This window comes from Ranitomeya variabilis, chromosome 3, assembly GCF_051348905.1.
Source record: "Ranitomeya variabilis isolate aRanVar5 chromosome 3, aRanVar5.hap1, whole genome shotgun sequence".
In the NCBI taxonomy this organism is placed as follows: Eukaryota; Metazoa; Chordata; class Amphibia; order Anura; family Dendrobatidae; genus Ranitomeya; species Ranitomeya variabilis.
Window position 1 is genome coordinate 160,881,409 of NC_135234.1, and position 22,033 is coordinate 160,903,441.

The following is a 22,033-nucleotide window of genomic DNA, read 5'->3' on the forward strand; positions in this document are numbered from 1 at the left end:
GCCTTGGCGCATAACTCCCTCTGGTCAAAGGCTTTGCGCAGGGCCTGGTATTCCTCCTCCTTAGCCTCCCATTTGCGACCGAGTTGCTGCTGGTATTCGTCCCAGCTTAGGACTTCCAGAGTCTCTCTCTCCTTCTTGGTTGTCCTGGGGAACCCCATAAGGTCTGGTCCAGTATTTACCCAGCGGAACACGGTTTTCTCCGCATAAGTTTCACCTGACAAGGCGGTGGACTGGCCCCGCTGAAGCAGGGTACCGTGGTAGCTTTCAGGCTGAAAGGAGGCTGGGGTTTTATAAAGGAGCCCTGTCTCTACTCGGAGATATTTGTTAACAGGAGAGATGTGGAGTCTGACCTATGGGAAGGACACCCAGACAGGGATCTTTACCCTGGTGACTGCGTAACTTACACTAGGCACCTAGGTGATAAAGAGTGGTACGCTCTAAATGTGCACAAATGCAGAGACACTGCCCCGAAGCTGGTTAAGCTGAAGACGCTGGCAGCGCCACCTAGCACCAAAATAGCTACCACCACCACCACTCCCACTGTAACCCCTGCGTGCACCACCACCAAAATGACTGTGTGCAACATCACCACCACATAGGCTGCAGTGGCTGCTTCACCAGCTATCACGTGCACCCAGGCCACACAAACTGAACGGGTAACTACGTGTAGTTGCACTCAGACCCGCATAGTGGGAACTGATAAAATCTACATCATCCCTGGAATCAGACTAGAGCCAAATATGCATGAGCATAGCGTCCAGGTGCAACAAAAGGAACCCTAAAGCCTGAAGCACAAAATGACTGTAAATAGTTAGCACTTTAACATTTTGCATTCTTTTTGAAGTTTGTTGAACGCGACCAGGGTTATTTCTTAAAGGGGTCCCCTGTTTAAGGGATCCCATGTTTTGCACAAGTTGCCTTATTTAAAGACACTGGAGTCATGGACAGTGAATGGCTCAAAAACTTTTCATTGTAAATAGTTTGCACCTTCTTAAAGGTGCTTCCTACTGGTTTTACAAAAGAAGCTTTTAAAGACAAGAGACTGCTTCTAACATTGTTATGAGAACTGCTTTGTGTTCCAGAGACCTGAAGAAAATAACCCATCTGGCGCGGCTAGATTCCAGGTCTGGATACACGCCTTGTAGCCCGCCCAAGATCAACGTCGAGGGTTAATGACGGGTCCCTCGTATCGTTGCTGCTGCTCTAAAGAATTGATTGACTTGAATATTAATGTGATTGATACATTTGCACTACCTCAAAAAGACAAGGACTTGAATATTGTTTGAATCCTTAAAGGGAATATTTACTTGTTGCACTTTGCCAGTTAGACTTGTATGTTGCAAGATAGACGGTTAATATATTAAAGAGTTAATATAGTTAATAGTAATGAAAGCTGAGATTTAAATTTAGTCGAATGGTGTATTATATATAGCCGATAGTGTGTAGCTGATATCCTGATGCACTTTTGAATAAAATCGAGAAAATAAAGTAACCCGTGGGGGTTGGATGAATATTTTGCTCTTAACAGATAGTATACCCGTGAGGGTCATGGTATTTCATAATTATTTCATAGATATACTGTTTTATAAAATTTTCCTATTCGAGAAAGTAGGCATACATGTAAATAGTTAATGCAATGTTCAAGTGTCCTCACCTCCGATAAAGGGAAGCACCAGTTTTATATTAACTTGTTTTATAGCATTTTAAAAATTGTTGTATTTTTGCTAACTTGTAATTGCTGTTTTTCTTTTCCCAGTCCGGGAGTACTGGATTTAACGGGGGGGGGGGGGGGGGTGGAGTGTGGCGCCCCAGGGTCTTTGCTGTCACAGTGCTATTGCTTTCCTCCAGGGGAGGGTGATGCTACATTTGGAGGCAAGAAAGGATAACTGCATCCAGGTATCACAAGCATGTAACACATTCACACTCCAGGCCACCAGGGGGAGCTATTTATTAGGTCACTCCCAACATATATATAACTGGTAGTCTGTAGGGAAAGTTAGTCAGTTCCAGACAGGAGTTGGTTGCTGGCTGAGCTCAGCTCAGTGAGTACCAGACATCAGTCTGAGGAGGACAGAGGGTCCACGGAGCTGTGCATGCCCTCAGAGCTGCAGCTCCCAGAAAGAGACATTTTGAAGGCAGAATTATATTGCAGCAAGCGTGAAGGAAGTCGAAGCAAGGGAGACAATACCAGAAGGGGACCAGCCCCGAACAGGCTGCCTCCTTCTAAGACGCAGAACCCCGGTAGCAGGAACACGGAGGGAGTAAGGACCTCTATGCCTTATTTCAGAGACCAGCAGGACAGCTAATTGCAAGTTACCTGTCCGCATCTACACCCAGGAGGCACGGTGACACACCATAGAGCAGGGTTATCTAAGAGACCCTATAAACAGGCTCAAGTCGCCAGTCATACGGGTTTTGTCCTATCCTATATGGGGGACAGAGAGAGCAAAACATCACCTCTGTGAGACCCTTATGTGAAGCCATAGGCAGTAAGGGACTACACCACTGCAGCGCAAGGGAAGGCTATTGATTTCTACCTGGACAAGGGAACTCTGGACTTGCCTCCAAACCGGCCAGGCTCTCTCTACCTTGTGGTCTGGTGCTCTGGACTGTGGATGCTTAAGTCTTCAGTAAAAGTAAAGAGACTGCAACCTTGTGTCCGCGTTCTTCACTGCACTTCTCACCATTCTACTATCTACATACTGGGAAGCCCTGGGGATATACTTCACCTGTGGAAAGGTATACTATTTAGCTGCCATAACACCACCCCAGCGGACCCCCTTAAAGCAGCGTCGGTCACCCTGACCGAATACCACAGGTGGCATCACGAACATAAACTATATCCCTTTAAAGACCTTTCCCTTTTATACTGACGTCCCAGGGCTACGGACCGGGTCAGCCACTGTGACATTTCCCCTGTGAACCGCAGGACCCGGTACCGAGTACCCCACAGCCCTGACGGGGCGCTCCAAACTAGGTGTCACGAACAGGATGGACTAAACCCCGTAAATCGGGTCATGTGCTCCTAGAGACTGTGCCAGAACTGTGTCTGAACTGTACTTTATTGTGAGACTGACTGTGTATTGCAAAAAGACCGCCCAAACCGCCGCCATTACAGCGCCACGAGGAGCGCTGGAGAAGAAGGGCGTGCCATCGTGGGTGGGAACTTACTAAGAAGTGCAAAAAATAATCGCCGCCCAGTCCAAGTATCTCTGTACCCTGAGGACATGTCTGTCAGCAGCCGAGATCTGCCTTCTGATCCTAAATGGTGAGAGGAGGCCAAGAAGAAGAAACCGCCCACGAAGGAGAGAGCGGAAAAGAGACCTGGACACAGAGAGCCACGTGGAGGACGTAATGTACTCCTAGAGACTGTGCCAGAACTGTGTCTAAACCGTACTTTATTGTGAGACTGTGTATTGCAAAAAGACCACCAAAACCGCCGCCATTACAGCGCCACGAGGAGCGCTGGAGAAGAAGGGCGTGCCATTGTGGGTGGGAACTTACATAAACTCTATCCCTTTAAAGTCCTTTCCCTTTTATACGGCCATCCCAGGGCCACGGACCGGGTCAGCCACCGTGACATTCCCCCTGTGAACCGCAGGACCCAGTACCGAGTATCCCACAGCCCTGACGGGGCGCTCCAATAACAAATAAGAATTACATAAGATATGTGGTGAAACGCTACCTGAGTGGGTTGGGGAACACTCGCTTGGCACGGAATTTAAGCGCTCAGGCATGGTTTCTCCACATAAACAGTCTTATTCGGTTTACTAAACATCATAAACCACATGACATACAGTCTATTTCATTACATCCATAAACTTATCATGACCACCAGTCTGTTCATGCAGCAGATAAACTTCTCTGCCATATATTACAATCCCCTTGTCCGGGGTTACCTTTCAGGAGCTCCGGCTCCAGACACTGACTCCTGCCAGTGCTGGTTCACAGGGGAAAGCTGCCTCACTGGGATCACCGTCCTTGTGACCAAGGCACCTCGGATAGTCCAGACCCACAGTAGGAACTGTAGTTTCCCCAACACAGAAACCGTCTCAGGCTCTGTAGATGCAGCCTCTCCATGCGCTTCCAGGAAGTCCAATCACAGGCACTTCCAACACACAGGCCATCAGTCCATGGTCTCACCAGTTGCTTGCAGTACTCCAGTCCATCCCAGGGCAATCCAACACCCTGACCATTCCAGGACTCACACTCTCACCAGGTGCTTGCAGGACTCCAGTCCATCCCAGGACAATCCAACATCCTGAGCAATTAGGTTCACGGTCTCTCAGATGCTTCCAGAAAGTCTCCACTCACAGGAGCTTCCAACACAAACCACCAGGTCCACAGTCTGTCAGGCGCTTCCATGAAGTCTCCACTCACAGGAGCTTCCAACACAGACCACCAGGTCCACGTTCTCTCAGGTGCTTCCTGGAAGACTCCACTCACAGGAGCTTCCAACACCGACGGTCCAGGACCTTGCACATGGACCAAACAGATTCATACACTCTGACCATGTGACCAGACCTCAGTCACATTATATGGTTGTAACCACTCCCCTAGATAGGAGTGTGTGTGGTTAGCCAGACCCACACAGCTCACCAGCTAACCCTATAAGCCTGCCCTTATAGGTAAACACAAACTCTTGTGGAACTATAAGTCCCAGCATAACCATATAATTTTGGGCTTACAGCGCAGAGCACCTCTGCGACACATACCGGCCATTTACAATCCGGCCGGACTTTGTTTCATCACCATAATTATACCTCCAAGCGCATCCTGAAGCACACTCACAGCGCCCCCTGGTTGTAACATGTAACACACAGTGGTTAGAGAATCACTCCAATCTGCACAACATGAGCTTTACTGTACTACAATATATACTTCAGAGCAATATCTAACAATATTACAAAATGTAACAATACTTACATTCCAATCCCCTATCCTTCCGATAAATTCTTATTCATATTAATAGTGTATAAAAATAAAGACAGATGCAATAGATAACGCATATATCTCATATATTCAAAGACCTTCCAACCTGAATAGTTACTCAGCTGGGTTCACCCTAAATCCTCCAATATACAGTACGTAATATTCTTCGTTATTGTAGTGCCACCAGTATCTATGCAGCATTGTGCAGGCAGTGCTTTTTGATTTACAATTAGCATACACTTGCTCAAAAACAAATACATATACTATCCCTCAAGGCCATAATTAGGTGCCACTGACATATCTCCATTATTCCACCAGACATTTCACCGTGATTTACATTAATAATAGTAAATAACACAGTGTTTAGTCTATAACTGTATACTGTGATCCAGAGCTATCACTGATATGCAAGGTACAAAATACTGGGGTTTAGGATGAAGGTGATACAGTGGGGAAAATAAGGATTTGATACACTACTGATTTTGCAAGTTTTTCTACCTACAAAGATTAGAGAGGTTTGTAATTTTTATTGTTGGTACACTTCAACTGTGAGAGACAGAATTTAAAAATAAAAACCAGAAAATCACATTGTATGATTTTTAACCCCTTTGAGACGAAGCCTGTTTTCACCTTAATGACCAGGCCAATTTTTACAATTCTGACCACTGTCACTTTATGAGGTTATAACTCTGGAACGCTTCAACGGATCCCGGTGATTCTGAGACTGGTTTCTGATGACATATTGTTCTTTATGATAGCGGTAAAATTTATTCGATATGACTTGCATTTATTTGTGAAACAAAATGGAAATTTTCAAACTTTTAATTTTTATGCCCTTTACATCAGGACAATTTTGGAAACATATTTTTTTCTGTAAGGAAGTTATAAGGGTTAAAAGTTGACCATCGATTTATTTTTGCAACAAAATTTGCAAAACCATTTTTTTAGGGACCACCTCACACTTGAAGTGACTTTGAGGGGCCTATATGACAGAAAATACCCCGAAATGATACCATTCTCAAAACTGCACCCCTCAAGGTACTCAAAACTACATTCAATGAGTTTATTAACCCTTCAAGTGCTAAACAGGAATTTTTGGAATGTGGAACGAAAAAATAAATATTTAATTTTCTTTCACAAAAATTTTCCTTTCAACCTAATTTTTTTACTTTTGCAAGGGTAACAGGAGAAAATGGACCATACATTTTGTTGTGCAATTTATCCTGAGCATGCCAATACCCCATATGTAGGGGAAATCTACTATTTAGGCACACAGCAGGGCTCGGAATGGAAGGAGTGCTATTTAACTTTTTGAATGTAAAATATGCTGGAATAAATAGCTGATGACATGTCGCGTTTGGAGAGCCCCTGACAGGGCCGTTTCTTCAACAGGGCGGGCAGGGCGGCCACACGGGGCGCCGTGGGGCCGGGGGGCGCAGGAGAGGCCTCGGGCCCCGGTGGTCCCCTGCCCGCTGCTGCTGCTGTTTAAGGGCTGTCAGGGGCGCGGATGCCGCGCTCAGTGCTGAGCGCGGGCGCGCCCTGCCCGAACTCAGCTGCAAATCTGACAGCTGAGCGGTCAGATCATCGCCTCGCGTCGCCGCGCCCCCCCCCCCCGCACCGCACATAATGGTTGCGGCCACCTCGGCGCCGCCACTCACCCATACCTCCCAACCGTCCCGATTTCAGCGGGACAGTCCCGCTTTGGCACCGGGGTCCCGCTGTCCCGCTTCGGGCATTTAAAATCCCGAATTTGCGGCCGCCGGTGAAGCCCCGCCCACTTCCGGGACGTAGAGAGAGCCTGTTTTTTTTTTTTTTATATAAAAGCTGCCTCCTGACCGCCCGCGCAACACCCCCCCCCCTCCCGCCCCCTGTGCGGCGCTGCCACGCTGAAGGAGAGAGCCTGCAGCAATCAAGAAGAAAGGTCAGCGATTCACTACCTCTGGCTGTGTGTGCACGGCCACGGAGCTCCGGCTTCTGCTCTTAGCTGCTATCCCGGCAGAGAAGGAGAGACGGGGGAGGTGCCGGGATAGTGCAGAGCTGTGAGCAGGAGACTGAAGACTTCAGCAGAGAGCTGCACATGGACATCAGCCGCCCCTGCATCACAGAGGAGATTGTGTGTGTGTGATGTGTGTGATGGCTGCGTGTGTGTGTGTGTGATGGCTGGGTGTGTGTGTGTGATGGCTGTGTGTGTGTGATGGCTGCGTGTGTGTGTGTGTGATGGCTGCGTGTGTGTGATGGCTGCGTGTGTGTGTGTGATGGCTGTGTGTGTGTGATGGCTGCGTGTGTGTGTGTGTGATGGCTGCGTGTGTGTGTGTGTGATGGCTGCGTGTGTGTGTGTGTGATGGCTGCGTGTGTGTGTGTGATGGCTGCGTGTGTGTGTGTGATGGCTGCGTGTGTGTGTGTGATGGCTGCGTGTGTGTGTGATGGCTGCATGTGTGATGGCTGCGCGTGTGTGTGTGTGTGTGATGGCTGCGTGTGTGTGTGTGATGGCTGTGTGTGTGATGGCTGCGTGTGTGTGTGATGGCTGCGTGTGTGTGTGTGATGGCTGCGTGTGTGTGATGGCTGCGTGTGTGTGATGGCTGCGTGTGTGTGATGGCTGCGTGTGTGTGATGGCTGCGTGTGTGTGTGATGGCTGTGTGTGTGTGATGGCTGCGTGTGTGTGATGGCTGCGTGTGTGTGATGGCTGCGTGTGTGTGATGGCTGTGTGTGTGTGATGGCTGTGTGTGTGTGATGGCTGTGTGTGTGATGGCTGTGTGTGTGTGATGGCTGCGTGTGTGTGATGGCTGCGTGTGTGTGTGATGGCTGCGTGTGTGTGTGTGTGTGATGGCTGCGTGTGTGATGTCTGCGTGTGTGTGTGATGGCTGCATGTGTGTGATGGCTGCGTGTGTGTGTGTGTGTGATGGCTGCGTGTGTGTGTGTGATGGCTGCGTGTGTGTGTGTGTGATGGCTGCGTGTGTGTGTGTGTGATGGCTGCGTGTGTGTGTGATGGCTGCGTGTGTGATGCATTTGTGTCAAAGCTGCATGTGTTTGTGAGCTGCGTGCGTGTGAGCTGCGTGCCTGTGTGTGAGCTGCGTGCCTGTATGTCATTATACAGTATGGAGCATCATGTGCGGTCATTATACAGTATGGAGCATCATGTGCGGTCATTATACAGTATGGAGCATCATGTGTGGCCATTATACAGTATGGAGCATCATGTGCGGCCATTATACAGTATGGAGCATCATGTGTGGCCATTATACAGTATGGAGCATCATGTGCGGCCATTATACAGTATGGAGCATCATGTGCGGTCATTATACAGTCTGGAGCATCATGTGCGGTCATTATACAGTCTGGAGCATCATGTGCGGTCATTATACAGTCTGGAGCATCATGTGCGGTCATTATACAGTCTGGAGCATCATGTGCGGTCATTATACAGTCTGGAGCATCATGTGCGGTCATTATACAGTATGGAGCATCATTTGCGGTCATACAGTATGGAGCATCATGTGCGGTCATTATACAGTATGGAGCATCATGTGCGGTCATTATACAGTATGGAGCATCATGTGGGGTCATTATACAGTATGGAGCATCATGTGCGGTCATTATACAGTCTGGAGCATCATGTGCGGTCATTATACAGTATGGAGCATCATTTGCGGTCATACAGTATGGAGCATCATGTGTGTTCATTATACAGTATGGAGCATCATGTGCGGCCATTATACAGTATGGAGCATCATGTGGGGTCATTATACAGTATGGAGCATCATGTGCGGTCATTATACAGTATGGAGCATCATGTGCGGTCATACAGTATGGAGCATCATGTGTGTTCATTATACAGTATGGAGCATCATGTGTGGCCATTATACAGTATGGAGCGTCATGTGTGTTCATTATACAGTATGGAGCATCATGTGTGGCCATTATACAGTATGGGGCACTGTGTGGCCATATTTTTTTGTTTATAATTATTGTATATGAAACAGTGTGATCGGCAGTGCTAAATGGGTGTGGTTGGGATGTGGATATGGGTGTGACTAATTATGAATGGGTGTGGTCAGAGGCGTGGCCTAAAATTTGCCGCGGCGCGCAAAGCGCGCCGCAAACTTTGTCCCTCTTTCCCATCTTCAAAAGTTGGGAGGTATGACTCACCTCCGCTCCGCGCTGGATGAACAGCGAGAATGAACAGCCAGGATGAGGCAGCTCGGCCACTCCCACACTGATAGCAGGGGCGCCGCGCTCTCGGCTGAGCACGGGCGCTCCCTGAGACAGTGATCAAAGAGCTAAGCACACACACTATCACTGTCAGACTAGGCTGCCTGGCTGTTGCCAATTTCAATGCTGGACAGGACAGGCTGCAGTCTAGTCTGACAGTGGTAGCAGTATAGCAAAAATGCCCACCCCCTGCCTATGGATTAGTCCTTCCCTTCCCAGCAGCCCCATTTAGCAGTCTGAGCGCGCTCAGACTCAGAGGGCAGAGGGCACTGACACACTGAACAGGTGAGGGGGTCTGAGGGATGGGATGGGTTGGGCTAGCCTTTTTTTTTGGATGGGGACCCCCACACCTGCCCCCCCCCCAACCACCCTTGGGGCATGCTGATTTGGCATGCCCCACAGCATGAAACCCGGGAGGGGGCCCAGCTGACTTACCTCATCTTTGGCAGTCTGGTGGCATCCTCACCCAGGCGAGAAGTGTTGGAAAGAGTTATGGCAGTAACTGTATACCTGGCAACCAATAATTTAGCTTTTCGAGGATCGTCAAATACATTGTTTACACCAAATAATGGACATTTCCTTGGGCTTATAGAGCTTCTTGGAAAATTTGAACCAGTAATGAGAGATCATTTAAAACGAATTACTTCCCAGGAAATCCATACACATTACTGTGGAAATTTAATTCAAAATGAAATTATCTGCTTGATGGCCTCTCAGGTGAAGAAATGTATTCTAGAAAAAGCCAAAAGATCTAAGTATTTTTCAATAATGTTGGACTGCACACAAGATGCAGGTCACACTGAACAGTTGTCATACACCTTAAGATTTGTTGATATAGATGATGATCACGTAGCAATAAAGGAACATTTTATTGGCTATCGTCCTGCTACTGATACATCTGGGGAAAGTCTCGCCAATCTCCTTTTAGAAGAGATTAGTAAATGTGACCTGGAATTAGAAAATGAACTGGCAGAAAAGCTGAATTATTCGGAAGCTATTAATGCTTTTGCAGCGGCTAAATCTAGAAGAGTCAGTTTCTCATAAATCTGCAACCTACAATTTTTAGGATCTGTTTCCAAAATAATTAATAGATATTATTTACCTACAACTTTGTTCTCACCGTTAATAATTAGCATACTTGTCCCTTTTCCCCAAGTTCTATATAAGTTAAAGGCAAATTATAATTTATTAAAAAAAGGGAAGATACAAGCCTGCTCTCTATTTATTACTCAAGCCCACAAAAATAATGTTTATTATTTTCGGTGCCGGGGGGGGGGGGGGGGGGGAGAAATTTCCTACTCTCGCCCTGTGTCATTTTTGGGCTAGAAACTGCCCTGGCCCCTGATGTGCCTAAAAAGTGGAAACCCCCAACAAGCGACACCATTTTGAAAACTAGACCCCTTATGGAACTTATCTAGATTTGTATTGAGCACTTTGAACCCACAGGTACTTGACAAAAGTTTATCGCATAGAGCCGTGGAAATATAAAAAAACACATTTTTTCCCAAATAAATCTTTTGTAGCTCCATATTTTGCATTTTTATAAGGGTAACAAGAGAAATTGCTCCATACAATTTGTTGCGCAATTTCTCCTGAGTACACCGATACCTCATATGTGGGGGAATACTACTATTTGGGTGCACAGCAGGGCTTGGAAGGGAAGAAGCGCCATTTGACTTTTTGAATGCAAAATTTGATGGAATAATTAGCATACGCCATGTTACATTTGAACAGCCCCTGATGTGCCTAAGCAGTGGAAACCCCACACAAGTGACACCATTTTGGAAACTAGACCCCTTTGGGACCTTATCTAGATGTGTATTGAGTAAATAGATCAATGGCTGCACTCAACTGTACTAAAGCAAAAGGAAATGTGCGATACATGAAATGTGAATAGCTTAATGGCTTGTGAAATCTATGAAAAAACACATGAGATGCTTAGCACAAGATTTGGCCAAAAAATGTGAGCCCATCCACCAAACATCAAGGTAATCTCAGATCGGATGGGTACCTGACCTGACTGCCTAGTGTGAACACTTACCTGGTGGATGGGCTCACATTTTTTGGCCAAATCTTGTGCTAAGCATCTCATGTATTTTTTCATAGATTTCACAAGCCATTAAGCTATTCACATTTCATGTATCGCACATTTCCTTGCTTTAGTACAGTTGAGTGCACCCATTGATCTATTTGCTATGTAAGACTTTTTTGGTTATGCACCAGTTCAGACTAGATTGCTGTTCAGTCAGTTTACTTATATTTACTATGTGTATTGAGCACCATGAACTCCCAGGTGCTTCACAGAAGTTTATAAAGTTAAGCTGTGAAAATAAAAAAAAAAATCAAAATTTTCCCACAAATCTTTTTTAGCTACAAATTTTGTATTTCCACAAGGGCAAAAGGAGAAAGTGGACCCCAAAGTTTGTTATGCAATTTTTCCTCAGTTCACCGATATCCCATATGTGGTCAAAAACTACTCTTGAGACACTGCAAAGCTCAGAAGGGAAGTAGCACCATAGTACAGTGCAGATTTTGCTGCACTTGTTTGAGGGTACCATGTCACAATGGCAGATCCCCTGGGTGCCAGAACCACAGAACCCCCCATAAGAGACCTTATTTTGGAAATTATAACCCTTAGGAAATTTATCTACAGATGCAGTGATGATTTTGACTCCATCAATGTTTTCCAGAAAGGAGCAGTGGATGTTGCTGAGTGAAAATTGCAAACTGCTGTTGTAGTGACAAGTACATTATGCCCAGCCTGTGCTTCTGGAGACACGCAGCTCTAAATTAGGTGGGCTCTCATCACTACAGAAATGCCAAACATGTGGGTGCTACATGTTTTTAGGCACACTGGGGCTCAGAAGGGACTGTGGCATTTGAATTTGGGAGCTGAGAATTTGCTGAATTTCTTTTGGCTGGTGAGGAGCCATTTCGCTTTTCCAGATCCTTTGTACTACCAGTAACATGGAAGCCCCCTATAATTCCATTAACAGATGACAGATCTGAGTGGGGACTTGCTTTTTTGTGGATTGAGTTGAAGCTTTTATTGGGAACATTTTACATAACGTTTGGGATCACAGTTATCCGGCGCTCTACACTGACCACTTACTTTAGGGTTTCCATCTAAATCTCTGAGTAACGTGATTCAGATGAAACCCCCAATGGATCCGTTCACTATAGTGAGGCAGCAGAGTTACTCTGGACTCTGTCTGGCCTCTGTTCCACAGTGTTCTTTTTTTTCAAAAGTGCACAAAACTGTAGCTGACAGCACTTTTATGCAGTCCTAAAAAGATGTACACCACCGGATCACCAGGATGGCGTCCACAGTGCCTCCATCTGCCTCATTATAGGGAATCTTCCGCCAGAGGTTCTGTCTGAATCACATATTTCGGAAATTTACACGGACACCCTGGTGTAAGTGCAGAGGGCAGGATAAAAGTGTGCCAAGCCTTACTGTGATCTTTGGGAGGCAGATTGAAAAAATCAACAGCATGTGAAGAATTGGTTTTATTTATTTTTTATGCCGTTCCTCGTGCGGTATTAGTGATTAGGTGACTTTATTCTTCGGGTTGGTGCGATTACAGCGATACCAGATTTATATCGGGTTTTTATGTTTGACAACTGTCACACACTAAAAGACATCGCCATATTTTGAGAACCATACTTTTTTCATATTTCGGCCGACAGAATCATGTGAGTGCTTGTTTTTTGCAGAATTAGCTGACGTTTCTATTGGTACCATTTTCAGGCATTCCGATTTTTGGGAGACAGAATAAACAAAAACCAGCAATTCAGGAATTGTTTTTGTTTTGTTGTTTTTTTATACTGTTCCACATGTGGTAAAATTGGTAAATCAACTTCATTCTTCGAGTCAGTACGATTACAGTGATACCTCATTTATATATTTTTTTATGTTTTGGCGCTTTTACACCATAAAATATATTTTATAAAAAAAATAATTATTTTTGCATCACTTTATTCTGAGAACTGTAACTTTTTTATGCTGATGGAGCTGTATTGCAGCTTGTTTTTTCGTGGGACAAGATGACGTTTTCAGTGGTTCCATTTTTATTTAGATAAGTCTGTTTTATCGCGTTTTGGAACTCTGCAGTTACTAAGTTAGCAGAGTGTTGACTTTTTATGCGCTATGTACTTCAGCACTCTGCAATCCCACTATGTAACTATAAGTGGTCTTCGTATCCGAGTTGGGGTTCCTAAATGCTTTCACTTTTCTAAAATTTTACTCATAGTTGATTGAGGAATATTTAGGAGGGTCTTTTTCCAATGATGGCAACTTAATACAATATCACATTTGAATACAGTAAGCGCTATAGAATGAGCTATTATTTCACAAATGTTAGTAATGGCAGACTGCAAGACGTCATGGTTGATTTTATACACCTTTGACAATAGGACTGAATGAAAATCCTGAATTCCATCATTAAGAATTGCATACCAATAATTTAGTCCTTATGCTGTATTCACACAACTGTGTTTTCCTGTCTGAATATGGATCACAATGCACGGACTTGCTGCAGGTGTCCAGACCTGAACTTCACAGCTTCACATTTGCCATGGATGCTTTATAGTGTATCATCAATGAGAATCCGTATAGCACCAATAATTGCAGCCTTAGTAATCCTTGATATTTTTAAGGTCATGTAATTTGTAGTAAATTGAATGAGATACTTTTTCCTTGGCTGTTTTCCTTCTCATGAAAGTGCTATTTACTTTAATAAGTACAATACATGGACGAGCACCTGAGGAATGAAAACATCTTACAATATGAACTTATTGACCCACTGCAATGAAGATTCTAAAAGCCTTTTATACAGGAGGTATCAAAAGACATATTTTCTTCCTTCATACCAAGTCTACTATATACTGTAATTGTCTAAGGGTCACTTCCGTATTTCTGTCTGTCCTTCTGTCTGTCTGTCTTTCTGTCTGTCACGTATATTCATTAGTCGCGGCCTCTGTCTGTCATTGAAATCCAAGTAGCTGATTGGTCGTGTCCGTTTTGCCACGACCAATCAGCGACGGGCACAGTCTGGCGGCAAAATGGCCGCTCCTTCCTCCCCGCAGTCAGTGCCAGCTCCATAATCCCCTCCAGTCAGCGCTCACACAGGGTTAATGGCAGCGGTAATGGACCGCGTTATGCCGCAGGTAACGCACTCCGTTACCGCTGCTATTAACCCTGTGTGACCAACTTTTTACTATTGATGCTGCCTATGCGGCATCAATAGTTAAAAGATCTAATGTTAAAAAAATAATTTAAAAAAAAATCGTTATATACTCACCGTCCGTCGGCCCCTCGGATCCAGAACCGGCCTTTCCCGCTCCTCGCGACGCTCTGGTGACTGCTCCATGCATTGCGGTCTCTTGAGATGATGACATAGCGGTCTCGCGAGACCGCTATGTCATCATCTCACGAGACCGCAATGCACTCTTGGGACCGGAGCGCGCGAGGAGCGTCGGTAACCGCTTCGCTTGGATCCGGGGGCCAACGGAGGGTGAGTATAGAACTATTTTTTATTTTAATTCTTTTTTTTAACAGGGATATGATGCCCACATTGCTATATACTGCGTGAGCTTTGCAATATAATACGTGGGCTGTGCAATATAATACGTGGGCTGTGCAATATACTGCGTGGGCTGTGCAATATACTGCGTGGGCTGTGCAATATAATACGTGGGCTGTGCAATATACTACGTGGGCTGTGCAATATAATATGTGGGCTGTGCAATATACTACGTGGGCTGTGCAATATACTACGTGGGCTGTGTTATACACTACGTGGCCTGTGTTATACACTACGTGGCCTGTGTTATACCCTACGTGGCCTGTGTTATACACTACGTGGGCTGTGTTATATACTGCGTGTGTGGGCTGTTATATACTACGTGAGCTGTGTTATATGCTACGTGGGCTGTTAGAAACTATGTGGCTGTGTTACAGTATATGCTATGTGGGCTGTTATACACTCCGTGGGCTGTGCTATATACTACATGGCTGTGCTATATACTCTGTGGGCTGTGTTATACACTAAGTGGCTGTGCTATATACTCCGTGGGCTGTGCTATATATTCCGTGGGCTGTGCTATATACTCCATGGGCTGTGCTATATACTCCATGGTCTGTGCTATATACTACGTGGCTGTGCTATATACTACGTGGCTGTGCTATATACTATGTGGCTGTGCAATATACTACGTGCCTGTGCAATATACCATGTGGCTGTGCTATTTACTACGTGGGCTGTTATATACTACATGGCCGGCCGCGAACAATCAGCGACAGGCGAATTGGTGCGGGATTTGAACCACGCTTCGCTAATTGGTCGCGGCCAGCCAAATCCTGTTTATTCAATGTATTATTCTAAAATCTTCATAAATAAACTACATACATATTCTAGAATACCCGATGCGTTAGAATCGGGCTACCATCTAGTATGATATAAATGTATTAAGCACATATAATCAACCGGTCATCCATCTGCTACATTAGGGTACGGACATGACTTTTTTTCTAAACACTTGATATAAAAGCGTCTACTGGCATTTGTTCTGATTTGCAGACAGTTGTGAAAATGACTTGTAGGGATAGTACAATTGGTAGGTGGGATAACTATCTGCCTGGAGAGCCACCGAGGACGAGAGGTGCAGTTAAGATTTGCCTTTGAGCTTCTTTTTGCAATCTATTTAACACTATTTCTGCTGCTCTAGTTGACAGGGTTCAATGATCACTACTCTTTAGTGCAGTGGATTCCAACCTTAGAGCCACCATCAGCTCTGATAGTTGGTTGCCAGCCACTTTCAGAATCCCCTTTGTAGTGACACCCACCTCCTGATTACCACATCCCCCCACAGTGGTGACACCCAGAACCCCCATTTTCAATATAATGACAACTAAAGCTTCCCCATAAATATCACACCAAGGCAGTATATTTACATCTAGGGCTTCCTACATTACCCACGTTTGGTTTTCTCGCATCAAGTACACCCACTACACTATCACATTCAGCTGAAAGCACCTCCTTTGACCAGCAGTATCATCCTATCTCTAGACTACTATACTTAATTTATCACTAACCCCCCCAAACCAGTATATTCTCATCTAGATCTGCTCTTCTGTGCTGGGATACTCACAAAAGTCACAATCTGGAGACCTGTTCTACATAAGTATTTGCTAGACCAGGTGCTAATGTACCAACCTGCAGACAGCCATGAGCCACTCGTCATAGGCCCGCGAGCCTCATGTGCCTCCTTGACACAGGTTAGTGTTAGAGGAATAATGTGTGTGTAATGTGGCGTGGGGTGGAAACCGTGAGCGAGATATTTGTCTCTTATACCCTGGTATGTTACATGAAGGTGAGAGTCCTGGCTAGGTGTGTGTATTTCGTTTAAAGGGGCAATTCGCCCTTGCAGGCCACATGATGCTGGTGACTTTGGCTGGTCAGGAGTCTCAGGACCAGTTATTTTAGCGTTCCATGAGGGAGACCATCAGTCCAAAATAAACAGTCTTTTACTAAACAGCCACTTGGTGGGAACAATGTACAATAGATGGTGGGTGCAGAACTTCACAGCTTCACAAACGTTTCCTGTACAACATGAAGCATTTCTCACACACAGTCTCTTCTTCCAATTTTACTCCGCATCAACTAATGCCATTTCTTTCTCCACACCCCAGCATGCTACAACAGTTCAGTTAGTGAGAGTCCTATGCTCAACCCATGGTTATGCGCCCTCTCTCTCTCTTAAAGGAACTAGTTTGCCACTATGGCCGGTACTTAGCTTCTGATGACTTGGAACCAAGGGCCCAGGAAAGTCTCTTTGTCTCACGCTCCCTGATTCGTCCTGGACCGTCAACTCTCTGACTTATAACCTCGGGCCATACTGCTAGGTGCTCCGTCCAAGGACCCATCTCCGGTTGATCACTCTCTCCTTCTGTCAGTTTTCCTTCCTCTATACTCAGAATCATGACATTCACTGTCTCTGTCTCCTCTCACTTCAGGGTAACCACATCATGCGGCTCTGCCCACTGTCCAGACCTTAGGTCTGCTTTTGCTGCACACTGGGCCCTATCTGGCATCTTGACAGAAAATTGTCTCTGTTCCTTCATGTTAGCCTCTCCCACTCTGGGCTGGTCCCAATCATTAACTCTAACTCTCCCTACTGTTGGGCAGAATACAAAACCAAATATAATAACACACATTATATGCCATAACAGTACTCAAGTGTTCAAGAGGAAATGTGGGCTGCATCTTTCCTTACATGTGTGTCACCAGAAAATTACTGGTTTTCCGACAATTAAAATTCTGGAATGTTATATCTTGAAATTCCTGACTTGAACAGTAGAAGATCTTTTCGCACCCCTAGTTACTTGCCATCAGAATGACATGGAAAAGTGACACCTATAGATTATTTCTGGGAGGTAAAATATATTTTTAAATAGGCAGGGAAATGTTTTACCTCACGAAATGCAGTGCGTGTGATCTCATGCTGTCCTGTCTGTGTACTCTCTTTTGCTTCCTCCCCTGCTGAGGAGCTGTGATCCAAACATGTTCCAGTAAATTAAATGGTCAGCACAGCCCAAAGGTGGAGGTGCATGAAAATAGGTGCCCAGACCTTAAGACGTAGTATAGAGAAATATTCAGCACACTCCAAAGAAGTCTGGTGCAAGGAGGGGTATTTAATGCATACAGTATTCACAGTCACAGTGTGACTGTGTGACTGTGAATACTGTATGTATTAAACACCCCTCCTTGCATCAGACTTCTTTGGAGTGTGCTGAATATTTCTCTATACCAAACATGTTCCAGACACAGCCATTACACAGTACACAGCAGGAGAACATTTATAAGATTTTCTCAGCACAGGAACATTTTATTAAACACATCCAATGGTGGAAATTATTATTATTCTTAGATCTATTCATTAAAATGTTTTTTTTTTTAGGAAAACCCCTTTTATAGTTGATTAAAGTGTTTTTTTTAACTATTACATATTCTACCGACAGTTACTTTTACTCTTGCAATCACCCTATTACCTACAATATAAAGTGTATTTTCCTCCTAGCTGCAGATTTTGTGAACAATAAGAACACTTTTTATGTAGTATATGTAATGCGCATATGAGAAAAATGAGATTTATTTGTACTACACAACACTAAATATCCAATGCTTCTTCTTCTGTACCCTGCTTAAGCTCCGCAGCACGCTTCATTTCTCTAGCTTTTACTCAAATGTATCTGATAGTTGCTAGGTTACATCAAAAGAAGCAAATATATCTGATGCACTCATAAAAAGGAACATAGAAATAAGAAAAAACACATGACCGAAGCTAAAGCAAGAGAAAATAGGATAAAATGATGTTGCCAGAATACTGAAAATGTTTACCTGCTGCACTTTGTTCTTTAATGTTTTATTTTTGAGGTTCAGGCAAGGAGAGCAATCAGAACCCATTATACGTGAGTGACAGGAATAAATATGAAGAGAGACTTTGCTAAAGTAATGCAAGAGCACTTCTGCTTCACGAAACTGATGTTCAGCAAATCAACCTCTAATGACAATGGAGCAAGCAGCAAATGCAAAACCAGAAAGTAAGGAAGGTATACAATCACTTTACAGCGCCCTTTCATAATATTTAATACATACATTAAAACATAAACACTGTTTTCCTTTTTTAAACAGTTTGATGCGCATTGCTGGATCAATTAAGGGACCAAATCTTTGCCCCATCACCTATATATACTCCCTTTATTCACAATTTCTATGGACCTCATTTATGAAAACTAGTATAGAAAAAGCTGAACATAGTCCCTGTGTTTGCATGGGTTTCCTCCGGGTACTCCAGTTTCCTCCCACACTCCAAAAGACATACTGATAGGGATTCTAGATTGTGAGCCTCAATGGGGACAGTGCCTATAATGTATGTAAAGCGCTGTGGAATAAATGGCGCTATATAAAGTAGTAAAATAAATAAATGAATAAATAAATAAAATAGACCACTTATATCATTTTCCACCTTACACAGAAAAAAAGCTGTGATCTGATTGATTGATTGATTGATTGATTGACTTGATAATGGCAAAACCTCTCTATATCTCTTTACAATAATGGTCTATTGTGCGGTTGATGTAGGGTTGATGTAGGCAATGTGTTTTATCTACTCATATCCATTGCAAAGTTGAAATTCCTCCTGGGATCCTTTTAAATCAATGTTATACACGTAAAAATGGGTAGTTTTATTTTCACTGCCACCACCCAGCTTCTAGTCCAGCTCTCTGTGGCAGCCAGCCTTCACTTCGGCACCAGGTGCCCATGATGTCAGGCTGAGGATGATTGGGTGCAGAACCGGGCAGCACAAATTGAACTGAATCATCTCTATATACAAGTACAAACGGAGGATATACATATCCCAAAGTGTAATTATATCATTAAAGAGGTTAGAATTCTTTTGCTAAGGGCCTAAAAACTAACAGGCAGGTAGTTGCTGACTACCTGCTCTACCCAGCACCAGCTCAGAGTGGTCACTGACCGCTACTGCCGGCGATTCAGCTGCTCCACGTCAACAGAGCAGCTCTTCTTCTTCCAGGCTGCTCTGTCGACTGTGCATGACTTCTAACGTCATGCTGATTGATAGCCAGTTTCTCGCAGTTAGGCAGCGGGAAGCCAGCTGTCAATCAACATGACATCGACAGTCACATGCCTTGAACAAAGTAGAGAGAAAGAGAAGACACTTCTCTGTCAATGTGATGTCAGTGAAAGCCACTGAATCGCCAGCAGGAGCGGTCTATGAACGTTCTGTGCTTGCAGAGATTGGTTCCATGCACAACAGGCAGGTAGTAAGCAACTACCAGCATGTTAGTTTATAGGCACATTGCCAAAAAAAGTCCCTAATTATCTCTTTGAGTATCAATCAGGTATAAAAGCTGTGCTTTACAATACCTTCATAGTGTAATAAACAAACATACATGACATAGTAAAAAGTGAGAAATACAAAACAAATGTGGAATAATGCAATATCTAATGTATAAATATCAGTGCACATAAGGAAATACAATTAACAATCTGGAAGGTAGGAGGGAGGCTCAATCCATGCACCATAGGAGATTCAAGACAACATTTACATAAAGATTTGTATTACCGTATATGTAACCTACAAAGTAGGATAAGCTGAAAGAGAGGCACAGCAGTTACATGACCTCTTGATCAGAACATAACCACTGGTGGTCAGCATTATTTACTACAAGAGACCGCCCAAAGTGTGATCCTCACTATATTCCTTATTGTGCATCTTACCTTGAGCACTTCATTGAACTCAGGATTACTTGTGTTGGTTTTTACTTTTGTCTTTCGTTTGCTCTGACGAGATTTGTCAGGAAGAAGATATGCCTTTACATACCTAGAAACGTGAAATTAAATGTACAGTATTAGCTAAGCGATGACATACAAGTAAGGATAAGTACACCTTCTGGACACTGAACTGAGTTTTGTTATTGCTGCGTCTACCGTTAGGACAGTGATCCAAAATATTGGGAATATTTAGGGAAGCCAATAACAACTGAGTTGAAAAAAACAACTTGTACTTGTTCTTAGGGTATTAAGAGCAGCCTGAGCTCCATGTGGAATCTAATTGGAGAATTTACCCCACTTGGGAAATTAACACCAGGTTATATTATTGGGTGACTTTTTTGAAGTTTGATACATTTTTTCCACTAACTTTTAAATTGTTTTTTTATCTTATTCTTTATTCTGCTGCACTAGTGGTCTCCTGATTTATGTCATATTATGTCACTGGGAATAATACTTGAAACCACAGTGCTACATCCTATAGACTAACATTCAACTCATTGTTTTCTGTGCTGAATAATTAACTATGCAGTAGGTAATAGCATTTATAATACTTTTTCAGGGGCACACGGGTCTGTACAAAACACCATTTTTATATTTGAAATAATGCCTGTAATACAGAGATAAAGATATTCTTACGGGTCCGTTTTGTTCTTCTTCTCATCGGCCACTGCTAGGTTTTTACAACTCTTCACCAGAACATTCAAAGCGCCTGTTTTATAGCTGTAATTAAGATTCAGTATTATTTCCCCTGTGACTTTCATATTATCATAGTCCCAAATTTCACTATAGGCACTTGTCATGCTATTGAGACTTGCCTGAAATAAAATACAGAAAAATAAATTATAAAATAGTTATTTACCTGATGCATTGTAGCGTGCAAGAGAAAATATATTACTCCTAGGTATTATGGACATAGTATAAAAGCAAAAACATATTTAAAACTGTTCTTGCATTTACGAGTAAGCCAGTGTCATTGGTTATTCTAGAAAGTTGGCAGTAGGTATAGGGTATACATATTATAGAAGAAGCTGCTCTGGGGCTCATTAGGGGACAGCTTAGTCCAGCGCTATCCCCCTACTCATGTATAACATCCCAATGCCAGCAATGACCAAACCAATGAAAGGAAGGTCCACAAGATGGTAATTTAGCTATTCTGACAAGTAGGGAGAATATTAGCAGCAAAATGTTTGGATACAATGCAATGAACCAGTACTACCAGGTTAACGTACGCCCTGTGTAAATGTCAAGGCTATAGTTTCTACAGTAGGTAGTACCAGGGGCGTAACTACCATGGTCACAGCGGTCACCGCTGCGACCGGGCCTGGCGGGTCAGGGGCCCGGCAGGTCAGAGGCACCCAACACCATGTTGCAGTACAGGAGATTCCTCCCGCATGGCAACATTCAGAGGCGTATCAAGGGGAAGGGGGGCGCAGTCAGGCCACCTAATGTAGCGTTCCGCAGTGTCTCCCCTGGTGGCTGCATTCTGCCACCCAGGACTGGGAGTCGGCTGTTCTCTGCAGCACGAAGAAGCT

At 44.2% G+C, this 22,033-nt stretch overlaps 1 protein-coding gene across 7 annotated transcripts in view; it reads right to left on the reverse strand.

Moving 5' to 3' along the window:
• SYTL5 (synaptotagmin like 5) overlaps positions 1 to 22,033 on the reverse strand; it is a 408,043-nt gene that overhangs the window by 46,654 nt on the left and 339,356 nt on the right. For all 7 annotated transcript variants that reach the window (XM_077294785.1, XM_077294784.1, XM_077294786.1 and 4 more), the window contains 2 exons: positions 21,138 to 21,316; positions 20,448 to 20,550 (listed from right to left, as the gene is read on the reverse strand). In XM_077294785.1, coding sequence (XP_077150900.1) covers positions 20,448 to 20,550; positions 21,138 to 21,316 — 282 coding nt within the window. The remainder of the gene's footprint in view (positions 1 to 20,447; positions 20,551 to 21,137; positions 21,317 to 22,033) is intronic.